At 38.2% G+C, this 16136-nt stretch overlaps 1 protein-coding gene across 5 annotated transcripts in view; it reads right to left on the reverse strand.

The window, feature by feature from the left end:
* MCC (MCC regulator of WNT signaling pathway) overlaps positions 1 to 16136 on the reverse strand; it is a 261755-nt gene that overhangs the window by 3642 nt on the left and 241977 nt on the right. For all 5 annotated transcript variants that reach the window (XM_072611670.1, XM_072611662.1, XM_072611655.1 and 2 more), the window contains exon 15: positions 9730 to 9830. In XM_072611670.1, the coding sequence (XP_072467771.1) occupies positions 9730 to 9830 (101 nt within the window). The remainder of the gene's footprint in view (positions 1 to 9729; positions 9831 to 16136) is intronic.

Genomic DNA, 16136 nt, shown 5'->3' on the forward strand with positions numbered 1-16136 from the left:
CCTAACTGGGCCCTCACTTCTGCAAGGCAATCCTTTCACAAACTCTTCATTCTTCCTCAAACCTCCCACAGAGGCAACTAGGTGGTACAGTGGATAGAGTGCTGGGCCTAGAATCATGAACATTCATCTTCTGAGTTCAAATCCGGCCTAAGTGACCCTAGGCAAGTAACTTAACCCTGTTTGCCTCAGTTTCTTCATCTATAAAATAAACAGGAAAAGGAAATGATAAACCACTCCAGTACCTTTGCCAAGAAAATGTCAAATGAGGTCACAAAGAGTTGAATAAAACCAAAAATGACATAGTGATGTTACTCACAAAGGACAAACAACATCTCTGAACTAAATTTCCCTTTGTATGAGCTAATCCAATGTTAAGTGATTAAATTTGGGTGTTAACCTAAAATAAAGGGAACACAGCTGCTGGAGACTTGAGCTTATAACAAAGGAAAAATCTTCTTCCACACTTTCAGAGTACTGAACAATCCTATAACAGGCCTGGCCCTGACAGAATGAAACTATACAAAACCGTATTACAAAAGGAAAAAGAATATAGCTTACAAATTAGGAACTAGTAAGTTTGACTTCAACTCCTGGGAAAATTCCAGAATGGATCATCACACAGAGAGTGAATGTCTATAAAGGAAGAGGTGATTATAAAATGCCAGCATAACTTCACCAAGATCAGAGGCAGCAGGTACAGGGTTGATGACGATGATGATAGATAGTGCTTTATTAAATAGAGCTTTAAAGTTTGCAAAGTGCTTTACGAATATTATCTCATATTGTCCTTATAACAACCCTTGGAGTTAGGTGTTACCACCTCTCTACTTTACATTCTAGCATGTTAAGGGACATTTCCAGGATGAATCAATTATGTGACCCTCTGCTCTTGGAATTAAATTTGCTTTAGGTCCTCTGGGAAGCTCAGCAGAACTTTAAGTGATGAGGTGATGACGTGATGAGACCTGGCTCAGGGACAAATAATATAAAACTAGTTGTAAAAATCATTACACATACATTACGAATCTTCTAACAGCTTCCCAGATTTGACAAGAGCCCATCTCATGGCAAGCAAGTTCATCAGGGTCTACTACAGGATTGAGGGAGACCAAAGAATCTGCACAACAGCCAGCTACTGAAACATAGTGCTATCTAACACAATACAGATGACAGGATTATAGATCAAGAGCTAGAAGGGACCTCAGTCACCATCTACTCAAACCCATCAGTTTTACAGATGAGTATACTGAAGCCTCTCAATGCTAAATAACTTGCCTAAAGTTACAAAGGCTGTAAATGTCAGAGGGAAGACTGGAAACCAGGTGTTCTGACTCCAAAGGAAGTGCTATATTTTCTATACTCTGCTCCCTCTTTATCAATAGCATGGATGCCATGCTTATCAAATTCACATTATGACACAAAGCTGGGAGGAACAGGTAACACACAATCTTGACAGACTTTATGGTATGAGAGCTAAATCTAATGAGATTAAATTCAATAGAGAAAACCTAAACTGATTTCTGGGTTAGAAAAGTCAACATTACAAATACAAGATGGGGGGGGTGGTACGGGGAAGAAGTTTAATTATATAGTAGTTTGAAAAAGATCTGGGGATTTTAGTGGACTAAGATCTCAAAGTGAGTCAGCAGTAGGGTGGGCCAAGGTAAAAAAGGAAATGAAGTCTGGGGCTGCAGTAAGGGTGTCATATTGTAGAGATGTCTTAGAGTACATTTAGAATACTGCATGCAGGTCTAGATGCAAGTTTAGGATAAAGTTGTTGATAAGCTGGAGAACATCCAGAGGAGGACTTGGAATTGTGAAAGGTCTTGAGTCCATGCCATATAAAGACTAGATGTTTAGCTTGGAAAAAAAAAAATTAAAGAGGGCTGGAACATGATGATGTCTGTGTGGAGAAAGTTTGGACTTATCTGGCCATGGAAACAAGGAACAATGAGTGGAGGTTGCAAAGAGACAAATTCAGGCTTTATGTCAGAAAAGAAAACGAAACATAAATATAAGAGCTATGCAGAAGTAGTAGTATCCATCCATTGCAAAATATACCTAAAAAGAATCCTCAGTCTTGTTTGATATGAGTTGTAAGAGATGGCTGCTGAGTTTTCTTCTAATGCTAACATTTCTGATTCTGTTACAAATGACATGCCCATGATCACACAGCAAGTTCTAAGCTAGGATTTCCTGCTAAGTATAGCACTCATTCCATTATGTCCCAGTGCCTCAAAGTTTATGAAGCAAATTCTTCACTACAACTGTATGATGTCTTATTATCCCTATTTTAGAGATAAGGAAACTGACTGAGGCTTGGAGAAATGACTAGCAGTTTGATCCTGTAATAAGTTAAGAGTCAGAACCAGGATTTGAACTTAAATCTCCTGATTATGACTCGGTCATTTTTCTGTATTACAAAAAATGTGTAGATGACAGCACAATAATTTGGTGATTGTTTTACTACCATGCTAGCATTTATATTTTTTGGTGCCATATTGTGGTTGTCACAGAGCCTTGGATTCCTCATTATTCTAGATATGTCTTCAAGGTGTAAGATGGGGCTTATACATAACAAAGAGAGAATGAGCAGTCTTTCTGAGGGCACAGTTCAGAAGAACCTGTGGGTTGTGCATTGGTCTTAAACCCATAGAGAACAATTTCTCAGCATAACCACTGTTGGGGATATTATACATCATTATAAGAGACTACTTTATGGGGCAAAGTCAAGATGGCAGAGTAGAAAGACACATATACTCAAGCGCTTCTCCCCCAGCCCACAAAATATCTGTAAAAAATGACTCTCAATGAATTCCAGAGCAACAGAAGCCACAGAACAACAGAGTGAAAGAGGTTTCCAGCCAACGGTAACCTGAAAGGCTGACAGGAAAGGTCTATCTCATGGGATGCTGAGTGGAGCGGAGCCCAGCTCTGGCTGCAGGGCACTGGGAGGAACAGGAGCCGAACAGACCTCTGGGGCAGAATTCCCAGAAGGGAGGGTCCCAGATCCCTCAATCCACAAGTGACAAAGAAAGCTCCAAAGGTCAGCGTGCAAGCGCTTTACCAGCTGGGTGAAAGGGGAATGGGGGTCCCCCAGCACTAGCTCCAGGTGAGGGCAGCAGCAGGAGGCGGGAGCAGTGGCCAAGGAAACAGCCTGGGTCCATTGTCCAGGCAGCTCAGCTTAAAGCCTCTGGGGGAATCTCAGTCCTCAGTGGCAGCCCTGCCCCCTGAGGGAATTGAGCAGCTGATTTGAATCTCAGTCTTGTACTGAGGAGAGGAGAAGCACTAGGACCCTCCTCTTGAAAAAAGATTCAGAAGTCAAGTAACTGCCTGTGAAAATGCCCCAAAAAGGGGGAAAAAAATAAGACCATAGAAGGTTACTTTCTTGGTGTCTCCTTCCATCCTTTCGGATGAGGAAGAACAAGGCATACTATCAGAGGAAGTCAAGGCCTCTGCCTCCAGTAATATGAAATGGGCTCAGGCCATAGAAGAGCTTGAAAAGCAGGTCAGCAGCCTGCTAAAGGAGAACCAAAAAAATGCTGAGGAAAATAACACCTTTAAAAAGAGGCTAACTCAACTGGAAAAAGAGGTCCAAAAAGCCAATGAGGAGAAGGAGGCTTTAAAAAGCAGAATTAGCCAAATGGAAAACACGGTTCAAAAGCTCACTGAACAAAATAGTTCTTTAAAAGAGAGAATTGAGTTCAGGGATGCTAATGACTATGAGATTAAACCAAGAAGTTACAAAACAAAACCAAAAGTTTGAAAAAATAGAAAATATTGTGAAATATCTCATAGGAAAAACAACTGACGTGGAAAATAGATCCAGGAGAGACAATTTAAAAATTATGGGATTACCTGAAAGCCATGATCAAAAAAAGAGCCTAGACATTATCTTCCATGAAATTATCAAGGAAAAATGCCCTGATATTCTAGAACCAGAGGGCAAAATTCTAGAACCACTGATCACCTCCTGAAAGAGACCCAAAAACAGAAACTCCTAGGGATATTGTAGTCAAATTTCAGAGGTCCCAGGTCAAGGAGAAAATAATACAAGCAGCTAGAAAGAAATAATTCAAGTATTATGGAAATACAATCAGGATAACACAGGATCTGGCAGCTTCTACATTAAGGGATTGAAGGGCTTGGAATAGGATATTCCAGAAGTCAAAGGAACTGGGATTAAAACCAAGGATCACCTACCCAGCAAAACTGAGTATAATACTTCAAGGGAATAAATGGTCATTCAATGATATAGAGGACTTTCAAGCATTCATGATGAAAAGACCAGGACTGAATAGAAAATTTGACTTTCAAACACAAGAATTAAGAGAAGCATGAAAAGGCAAACAGGAAAGAGAAATCATAAAAGACTTTCTAAAGCTGAACTGTTTATGATAATATTTGTAACTCTTGAGACTTTTCTCAGTATTTGGATAGGTGGAGGGATTATACACACACACATATAGACAGAGTACAGGTTGAGTTGAATCAGAAGAGATGATATCCATAAAAAAACAATAAAATAAAAATTAAGGGGTGAGAGAGGAAAATACTGGGAAGAGAAAAGGAGAAATGGAATAGGGCAGGCTATAATTCATAAAAGACATAAGAAAAATCCTGTTCAGTGGAGGAGAAAAGGGAGGAGGTGAGAGGAAAACTGAAGCTTACTCTCTTCACACATGGCTTAAGGAGGGAATAATATGCTCACTCAATTTGGTATGAAAATCTATCTTACACTACAGGAAAGTAGGGGAGGAGGGGACAAGCTGGGTGAGGGGAATGGTAGAAGGGAGGGCAAATGGGAGAAGCGAGTAACTAGAAGTAAACACCTTTGGGAAGAGACAAAGTCAAATGAGAGAATAAAAAAAGGGGGGGACAGGGTAGGATAGAGGACAATATAGTTAGTATTACACAACATGATTATTATGGAAGTCTTTTGCAAAATGACACATATATAGCCTATATTGAATTTCTTGCCTTCTCCTTGGGGATGGGGAGGGAGGGAGGGAGGGAAAGAAGTTGGAATTCAAAATATTGGAAATGAATGTTGAGAATTATTATTGCATATAACTAGGAAATAAAAAACACAGGTAATGGGGTATAGAAATTTATCTTGTCCCACAAGGAAAGAGAGAAGATGAGGATAAGGGAAGGGTGGAGTGTGATAGAAGGAAGGTTACACTGAGGGAAGGGATAATCAGAATGCAAGGTATTATGGGGAGAGAGAGGGGAGAGATGGGGAGAAAAACTGGAACTCAAAATTTTGTGGAAATGAATGTTGAAATCTAAAAATTAATTAATTAATTTTAAAAAAGAGAGACTACTTTAGCTTGCTTAGCTTTATTGAGCAGCTGCTGAACCCTTGCATACAAATGGGTCATTACTCAATTACCATTACATTTTCCTGATGAATAAATACTTTGGATTTTCTCAAAATCTCCTAAGAGGGAAAAGCCTGGGATAAGAGAGAAGGAAATCTTAGATATCTGATTCAATTGTTATCTTGGAGAAGATAAGATAATCAACTAGATGAGGACTCTGGGGATTGTTGGCTAATGTAGTAGAGGCTAAGTCATAACTGGTTAACCCAGATGGGCATGGCCAGGGAGGGCAAGGCATACATTTGTATCAGAGAGGATAACAAAGGGCAGACACTCTTGCATTCAGAAAGCATTTATTGAGCACCTAAAATATACAAGACACTGTGCTAAGTGCTAGGTGGCTATAAAAGTGAATACAACAATCTTTGCCTAGATGAGATTTATCTAGCAATCTAGTAAAGCAAAATCTAGCAATCTACAGAATTTTCTACAGCAGAAGATGCTAAATACTGTTAGAATTCAGGCAACAGAAAATTCATTTCTGCCAGGGAAAGAACTATGGCATTCAATCGCAGAACGAAGCAGATCATTTTCTTTTGTATTATGTTTTGATTTGTTTTATGATTTCTCCCATTCATTTTAATTCTTATATGCACTATGACTAAGGTGAAAATGTATTTAATAGGAATGTATGTGTAGAACCTATATAAAATGGTACGCCATCCCAGGGAGGGAGTAGGGAGGTAGGGGAAAGGGGGAGAAGGAGGGGGAAAAATTTAAGATATAATGGAAGTGATTGTAGAACACTGAAAACAAGTAAAATAATAAAAAAAAAAGAAAATTCATTTCTGGCTCAGGTTATCAAGAAGAACTGGTGCAAAAAGTGTAGTAAAGAAGAAAAAGCTCTGGGTTTGGAATAAGAAGACCCTCACTCAAACCATAGCAATCCCACTACTAGACAAGTAAGTCTAAAAAAGCAACAAAGGTCTGACACAGACCAAAATACCCATACCTTGCTGGAGCAAAGAACTAAAAGCAAATTGGGGAAAAGGTGAAAAACTATGACATATGAAATGTAATGAAATAATATTGTATGAAAAAAAGAAATTCAAAGAAATGGGAAGCGAACTGTAGGAACTTAGTTCAAATAAGCAGAGCCAAAACCACTTCATACATATAAATATAGAAATGAAAAGATAACTGAAAGGAAGATGATCGCTCAGGTAATAAAAAAAAAAAAAGTAATGATATTTCTGGAAAAGACATAATAAAATAGACCTTTCTCCTCACAACAGAGATATGGAGGTCTACAAGGACAGAATATCGAATACCTCCTGAGCAAGGTTTCTGGATTGAATGGTTTCATTTGTTTTCCTTTTTTTAATTGTCTTGAGATCCTAGGAATGTACTATGTAAGCACAAGGACATATTCCATCCACGAGGAATGCAGAGTTTAAAAAACATCTCTTTTGTGACTTTTGTGTTTATGTTGTAATATATCAAATAACTGGTAGAATTTTATTTGGGTTAAAGAACAGGGGCAGCCTAGACACTGGGCAGAAACTCAGAGTTTGGAACAAACAACAGAAAGAACCAGGCTGAATCCAAACACTCTAACAACAAAAGCCTCACCACGCATGTCTAGAAATCTGATAATCCTGATGCACCTTAATGGAAACTCTAGAAAAAGCAGAATGAGAACAGATGGCAGTTTTGCTTTCTATGTGTAATCTCAGAAATGCTTTCATCTAATCAAGTAGCCTTCCAGACAGCATCAGAAAAATTAGTAAAGAAAATAGTAAAACAAAACACAAACTAGTCCAGAAAGGTCTGAACAATCTGGCCTTGACTGACGCTGAAGGTTCAAGACAAGAAGCCGCTGTTTTTGTTAAAGATGAGTCTTACCCAAAACTGGAACAATCTGATTACCTACCATCGCTACCGAAGCTCAGTGTACAACAGATCAGAGGCCCAAGAATAAATAGGGATTTCAGAAATTACTTAATTTAAACCCTCATTTTATACATAAAGAAGTAGGGTAGCAAACCCTGATTGTCTGACTTCATATTTAGTCTTTCTTCTTCAAAACAATATTACCTGGCCTTTTTGGTAATTTTTTTAAAAAATCTCACTTTTTTTGATGATTTTTGACCTTATCTAAGCATCTTTCCTTCTGGATTAAAACATGTCCTAGTTCTGATTGGTATGGATCAAAAACTACCAGCTTCTCCTAGCAATTCTTTTCTTTTCTTTTTTAAAGGGGATGGGATGGAGAGATTTGGACCTGCTTTTTCATTGGTCTAGGAAACTTCTGGAGAACAGACCTCTGTGGATCAGATCTGCTGTGGATCAGCAACTGTTTTTCAAACTACAGGGTAGAGGGTGGTCTGAGACACCAGGAGGTTAACTGATTTGTCCAGGTTTTTCTGGCTCCCTATCCATTATGCAACACAGCTTCTAAACTAGAAAAACAAGAGTACTAGCTAGCATTTATACAGTACCTTAAGGTTTTCAAAGTGCTTTAATAATATTATCCTATTTTAACCTCCAACAACTCTGGGAGATAGGTGTTATTATTATCTGCATTTTATAGATGAGGAAACAGAGGCACACTGGTTAAATGACTTGCCCAAGTTCATACAGCTAGTGCAGATTTGAGGCTGGTTTTGAACTCATCTCCCTCATGTCAGATCTGACCCTCAATCCATTTTGCCACCTATCTGCCTATTAGTGTTCCCCATCAATACTATTTTTTAAAAGTAATAGTTGTTCATTAGTAAGAGAGAGGCTGAACAAATTACACCACATATTATATAAGGGACTATTATTACATTAGAAGCCATGATGAATATGGAGAAGAACAGAAAGAAGTGTAGAATCTTATATGAAGGTGCAGTACGAACTGGAACAATGAAGCACTGATAACAACAATGTAAAAGATTAATGAGGGCAATAAAGTTTAAAAATCCACGAAACAAGAAGATCAGAAGGGCACAAAGGTTCCCATTATAATTCTGTTATAGCTAATATACACTTAAAAAACTCAAACTGACTACGACGTGGTTTATAAAGAGAACACTGAGGAGGAGCGAGACTTGGGTCAAAACCAATATTCCATGTTCATGCCATACTGTCAAAGTCGAAGGAAGAAGTCTTCCTTTCCATTAATGACCGAAGCCACAAAGGTGCAGGAGGACGGGCGTCATTAGCAATTGGGCTTTTTCCCTTGGTGCATGTACTTTTGGGGGATTTGTTTGGTGTTTGTGGGGAAGTTTCTGTTGTATCAAAGCAAGATCTATCTGTAAAAAATTTTAAATGGTTAATAGTTTGGAGTTTATGGCTTTAGGTATAATCTTTCTTTTTATTTTGCTTATCCACTTGAAGGTTTGTTTCTGTGGATGACTTCAGTTTACATTTTAAAAATTATCTGCAAGGCAAATAAAAAGCAATGAGGGATGAAATTCTATCTCGGATGCGATTTAATATATTTTCTTAAACTTTTCCAGCTTATGAAAATAAATAAAAGGACAAAACTAAAAACGAAACAAAACAAACAGTTCTCAGGTTTTTCTGCCATATTTATTCTAAACATATCTATTTCAGTTACAGTATAATTACATAAGTTTCTTTCTTTCTTTAGTTCTGCTGGATCTTTTTTGGTTCCAGATTTCCTGGCTCTTTAACGAGAAATTCATGCTAACTGATTTAAGATGGTCGCCCAAGATACACAGTACAGAAAGAAAAAATGGTTCCTATTATGTTTATGATATGCAGATACCGCATTTCATGCCTATTTTATGTTGGCCTGTGGTATATGGGAGATTTGAAAAGTCAGGGGCTTACAAGACAGAAGCCAAATGGCTCACTTGGAACCAGCTGATGGATTCTGATCCTGGTTCTCCAGCACGTAGCAATTACTCCTTGCAGGGAAATCAATAGGATGTATGACTGGCTTTTTCCTCTCTCAGAAAAGTAATTATAATTGTTAACTATATAGTCAGGAAAGCTGGCAGCCACAACAAAATATCCCCATAACTTGAAATAAAAGGAAAAAAATAAGTAGGGGCTGGAACAAAAAGTAGGAGAAATCACCATCATAGCAAAAATTATTTCTCATATTTTTTAGAAGACAGACACACTTTTTTTTCTTTTTGAAAGGCCCAGCATCAGAGTACTTCATGCTTTTTCAACATTATTTTCAACTTCCTCTCCATAAAGATTCACTTTTTCAAAGTAGAAAAGTCAATGGCAAAATAGTTATGTAGGTGCCAGCTGTACCACCCTTTCTACAAGGAGAGCCCCAGTGATGCAGAAAGAGCTGGCTGATTAGTTAGTAAAACCCAAGATGAAATTTGGTTCTAGTAGAATAAGTCATTGCTCTCACGTGCTGATAACGTCTACCTACCGTCGCAGTGCATTGGTAACTTCTGCTGCCAAATCATTCTCGCTGAATGTCGTCCTCAGCTCAGCTAATGATACCACAGAGGAGGCTCCATCCGTACACTCCTGAAAACAATACAACTGGCTGTTAAATATAACTTAGAAACTTGAACTTGCTCTGAAGCAGAGAAAACACAAATGAAGTAGCAAAAAATGCAAGGGTCATGTTGAAGTCTGTTTACATCTTAAGAAGGACAAATGCAGAGTGAAATAAGTAGAATCAGGGAATATAATTTAAACAATTTAACAAATTAACAAATTTAACCAAATAATTTGTACAATAACAGCAACACTGTAAAGACAAATATTTTGAAAGACTTAGGAACAAGTTTAAGATGATCAACCAGCAGCATTCCAAAGGACTTATGAGGAAACATGCTAATGATCATCTTATAGATGATGGACTTAGGATGCAGATGGAGATATGTATGTATATGTGTATGTAGGTACGTCTATGTGAATACATATACACATATGTCACATGTACTTTGGACATGAGAGGAATGTAAGATGTATCTTATTCAAGTAAATGGTAAAAAACGAACAGAAAATAACTCCTATAATATTTCAGGAAGAAGAAGGAATAGGAGAAAATGGGTAAGGCAGTAAAGGTTGAAAGAAGCAGAAAGGGGAAATTATTAATCTAGTGCTCAGAGAAGTTCTCCTGAAGAACTCTCCTATGTGGGGAGAGAAGTATTTCATAACGGGAGCTGGGGACTTTACTATGTGTGTAATTTGCAGAGATTTTTTGCTCAGAGAAAGCATTACCTCTGAAAATATTGTGCTTCCATGGATGGCATCCTGCCTCAGGAGATGAGGAATTATAACTCAGGCAGGGGTTGGGGAGGGAAGAGGGAAAGTGACATTCAAAAGGGTGGAGGGTCATGGAATCGGAGAGATTATTTCATGGAAGATAGGAAAAACAATTATAAGGAAGAGACAGAAATGGACTTCATGATGAAACATGCAGGAAAATTTGCACAATGGGGCAGTACTCTGTCTCCTCCAGGAATTGATACTTTCCTAAGAGTAAACAGAACAAGAAAAAGAAAGAAGGGGCAAGATCGTCAAGGCAACAAATTGGAAATTTGTTTTAACAGAGAACACTGTCCATTAGACATATCTCAAGAAATCATTAGACAACTGCACAGACCTTTTATAAACAGAGAAAAGTAAAAATAGAAAGAATACAGTTATCTCATAAAATAAATCTCAAAATGAAACCTCCTAGAAATGTCATTGCCAAAATCTAGAGCTTCCAAGTCAATGAAAAAGTACTTCAAACAGCCATTAAAAATAGAGAGTTTAAGCACTACAGAACCACAGTCAGTATCATAAAAGATTTATCAATGACAACTACTGAGGAGTGGAGAGCTTGGACTACGGTATTCAAAAAGGCAAAGATAATTAATTGTCTTACAAACCCAGAAAAACTAGTATAATAATAAACATTCCTGATGAAAATATAAGAATAGAAATTTTGAAGCACAAACTTGGTAGCAAGTAGAAACATAAAACAGTAAATACAAGCAAGTAATTGAAAAAAGATTTATGAAGCCTTTATAAAGACTTTTTCTCCTTTATAAAGGGTAGTGCTTGCATCCTACAGGGGAGTGACTGTGAAATACGCATCCCCTAAAAACTGTGATGTCAGCAGGGATCATAGAGGGAGTCAAATAAGATAGAGGGTCTGGGAGTGATTTTTACTAGGTTTTGATTATCTTAAGTGGATAAAGAAAAGGGAAGGGGGAAAAAGTTTCACCAGAGAAGAAAAGAGGAATGGGATGCAGGAGATTTATCTCACATGACTAGGGGTGAACACAGAAATCTATTCAAATGGTAGGAGTATCACTTATACCTCATTTTGAACTAATGCAGACTGAAGTTAGTGAAACAAAAGTAGTTTATACAATAACTACCACCTGGTAAAGACAAACAACTTTAAAAGACTTAAGGACTCTGATCAAAGCAATGAGCAATCAGAATTTCAGAGGACTGATAAAGAAAAGGCTACCTACTTCCTGAAAGAGAAATGATGAACACAGGGTACAAAAATGAGACTTTTTTTGGACATGACCAATGTGATAATTTGCTTTACTTGACTATGCATATTTGTCACAAGGATTTAATTTTTATTTTTCTAAATAAATTTTAATATCATTTGCTTTTATGTCACAAAAATTACTTTCTGTATTCTTCCCGTAATATCTTCCCACATAACCATCCCAAATAACAAATATTTTTTTAATGAAAAAGAGGAAGAGAAAAAAACAGCAAAAATTATCAACTGAAAATATATGCATTGCTCTACACATGTGGACTTCCTGCCTCTATAAAGAAATAAGCATAAAAGTCCTAGAAGTGACAGTACCACTCAAACCACTGGTCCTATTTTCAGTCCAGCCCTCATAACCATCTTAGCAACTTTTGTGTTTAGGGGGCCAGCCCTCCCCACCATATGCCACTCAAAGACAACAGGATAGGCTAGTTAAAGCAGCAGGGCACTGTGAGGGAGAGACAGAAGGCAGGATATGCCAAGCAAGTGAGATCACTAAATTTGACCACCATCTCTCCTCAGACCCTAATGCAGACAGCTCTGGACCCTGAACCCAAGAGACTTTGGAATAGCAGTGACCTGAAACCACCAGACCTACTTCCAACAAAGCTCCTACAGTCCTCACTGTAGGAAGATGTTATTCTGCATAATTTTCTTTCTCTTTTCTCCAGCAAAAACTGATGACCAACTGCTACCAACAGGCAGAGAAGTCACAGCAGCCCTCAGAATAGCTGTACCTCTCAGAACACCACTCCTTCTAGGTAAGCAATTCCTGTAGAAAAGGGGTCAGTCATTTTCACATACTGCTAACCAGCTGCCACTCACACAACAGGCAAGTTGGCCTAGCAGAAGCAGCAAGGCAACCTGAAGCAGAAAAGAATCTGCATACCACCACCAACACCTTGCCCACTATTACCCTCAGTCTCCAATGGAGACAGCCCAGCACTTTGAACCAAAGAGCCTTGGGAATAGCAAAGCTTCTGGCCCAAGGTAGGTGATCATCATCCTAAGTAAACCTTTGGACAGGTAGTTTGGCCAATGTTCCTGAAGGTGCTTTAGCTACATCTGTTGAAGACTCAGAGGAAAAAAAGTTTTTGCCACCAAAATCCTTGGTACTGTCAAATGGCTTAGCATTAGAAACTGATAAGATTTTATCAGTAGAAATGAAATAAAAGAAGTGAGGGAAATTATTTTTTCTATTATATTAATAATCAATTATTAAATTGGGATCCAGATTCTTCTTTTTCTATCTCCTTGTTTAGACCCCAGACCCTGTCTCAGAGGGACAAGGCTGATAGATGAAGATTGTTCAAATCCTCTCAGAACATGCTCCTTGATCTTACTGGAGCCCCCGCTCCACTGGGAGATCTTACTTTTGTTTAAAATATAAAACAGAATCTAATCTAGGTATATTCCGGTCTCAAAGCATTGAACCCTCGTGCCCCTCACCCCACTGGAATTCAGAGTAACCCAGCTTATGAAGGAGACCAACCAGAGTGGTCTGGATAGAAATGGATTCCCTTGTCCAGACTGCTGAAGCTACTGGATTTCATGATCATTCCATGTTCTCAGCAGGAAGGGCTGAAGACTTTTAGCCCACCCCCTCATTAAGTGTTCAACAATCAGGGTTGATTTTCACCTCTTTTCTAAAAGTACATTAAGGCATCCACTCCCTCCACGTCTTAAAAAGAAACCACTGACTATGAATTTATTGATTAGCAAGCTTAATAAATTGAATATGAATTACTCAGAATTACTCTCAGGTTTTTCATTCATCTCAGAAGAGACATTATAATATTCTTTGTGGCTGCCTGGGACTTTCCCATCTAACTTCTAGCTGAAACTTTGTATCTGTGTGGTGAGTTACTCCTTGAGTTACTCTTCTATTTGTTTGGTATACACTTAGCACAGTGTTTTGCAGATAGTATGCAGTTTTAGCAGTTGCTTCATGGGACAGAAGTGTTTTATCTTTTCTTTGTGGTCATGCTTGATTGTTTGGATTTTTTTTTTAATTTAGCAACATTCACAATTGAAATTGTGTTGCTGTTGTCTCCAGGTGTATACTGTTGTAAGTCATTTTATACATTGTTTTCTTGGGTCAGCTTACATCGCTCTGCCTTGGTTCCTGAAAATCTTTGTTGGAGTCTATGGAGTGCTGAGGGACGACTAATACCTCTGGTGTGAGAGCTTGCCAAGCCCTTTGGAGGGCTGCTCATCCAGCTTTGGTGTCCACCTCTCACCCAGTTCTCACCCGTGGCTCCAAGAAGCTGTAGCATGTGAAGTGCCATACCCTGGTTAAAAAGAAATGCTACTTCCTGCCCTCTCTATGGTTATTTCTCCCCAATTTGCCATGAGACCTCTTTGGTTTATGTCTTCCAACTCCCCTGGTTGTCAGTCGCCCCCAGAAGCTCTGACCCACCTTCTCTTGGAGCAAGATTCTGTTCATGGAGGTACCTCTCAGAGGTGGAGGTCTGCACCAAATCTGTGCAGATTATGCCCCTCATAAAATTCTTATCACTCACTGCAGAATATTAAAAATTACAGAAGACATTTTCCTTTCATTGTTGATCACTGACTTGATCAATGAACATCATACATTCTTTCTCCTCTCTTCTGATTAATGTGCCCTTCCATTGTGTAGGTTAGCCCCACGGTAAACACAGATTCACATAAAAGTTTAGTCTGATTTTCCAGGTCTGTTCCTCCATTGTCTTCTACTGATATCAGCTTTCATTTATTTTTGTCTCCTCATGTACTTTTAGAAAGAAATATCTCAAGGGACATTCTCTTTTTGGGTGATTGTTCTTGTTTTGTTTTGAGCCCCATATTTCTCTTTCTAATTAAAAAAAAAAAATTCCCCTAAGTGAGTTTATGACCTTCAGCATCTTGGTCGCCATATATGTATATGCTACTTGTGGTTTGCCTTTCATTCTCAAAGAGGACCAATGACTTCATGAGGGTGCTGTCTTATCTTTCAAGTGAAAGTACTGGGTGCTAAGTGAGGCAGAGCTGCCCCCTCCAGAGTCATCAGAGTCCAGTGGGCTAGACAAGAATCAAAGTGACTGGCAATGGCCCCGCATACAGTGGGTTAACATGACCTTTTAAATTAAGGTCTTTCCTAAGTCTCAGTCTGTCTGAGGCAACGGCCATTCAAGGACTAAAGTGTAGGTAAGAACTGAGACAAAAGACAGCCTCATTTACCATCACAAGTGTCCATCTGGGAGGGAAAAAGTTTATTGACAGAACAGAAAACAATTGCTATTTGCACTCACTCTAAGCCATCAAAACCTAAACGATGAACAGCAAAGGCTTGGACAGGGGCCTATTATTGGCCACTCAATGAAAGTCAGGGTGATTTGGGTTTAAAGGCATAGTCAAATAGCTTCCTATTCGCAATGGGATTTTTTAAAACCTTTCCCCCTCCAGAACTATACTTCAGAAAAATCATAAATGAATGAAAATTGCACAAGACAATGAATGAGTAAATTGTACCAGCTTTTTGAGAGGAAAACAATAAAAAGTATAGGATTCTTCCTGCTTTAATTTCCTTTTGTATTCCTTGCCCCCTCCCCAATATTATTGCCTTAAAGATTTTGCCCCAAACTTTGTGTCTCACTCTTAGAAATACCAATTGGCCATGTCTATGTGTGTATGTATCTTCCTTGCATTTCTGATGCTTGGAATGACTTTTTGCAAAGCAAATAATTTGTTTAAAAGTTTGACTTCCTTTGAAGGAATACTTCAATGCTTCTCTTTTATTGAAAATCTTGTTTTTTAAAATGATATTACTGTTTGCAAGGTATGTCACGGTGACTACATTTTTCCATTCCCTTTTTCAGTTTATGTTGGATACAGAGTAATCTTGTGTTATTCAAATTTTATCTCCTTTATATTTTGAGTATTTTTCTCCTAGTTATTTAAATAATTTGTCACTAGAATTATTAAATTTTAATGGTTTTGTATCTGAGAGTTTGCAGTGTAATTTTTTTTTCTGGAGATGATCTAAGGATTCTTTGCTCCCTCTTCCACTTCCCCAACCCTGTTTTTGCCTGTGTTCAGCAATTATGGGCATTTTTCTTGCCATAATGCAAAAAAAAAAAAAAATCTTGCTTTTTTTTGGGAGACCTCTGCCTTAAATTTTTTCTATGTATCCTATCTTCAAGATCAATATATTTTGGTAGTACAGAGATCATGTTTTCTTTGAATAATGTTACTTTTTGCTTCTCTTTGTACAGACTGTCTTTTATTTCTGTATTTGTGTTTCCAGCCAGTTGTTTTCTCTTTTTTCTCCCCTTTGGTGAAGGTTTGCTACCATG

The sequence above is a fragment of the Notamacropus eugenii genome, chromosome 1 (genome assembly GCF_028372415.1).
Source record: "Notamacropus eugenii isolate mMacEug1 chromosome 1, mMacEug1.pri_v2, whole genome shotgun sequence".
In the NCBI taxonomy this organism is placed as follows: Eukaryota; Metazoa; Chordata; class Mammalia; order Diprotodontia; family Macropodidae; genus Notamacropus; species Notamacropus eugenii.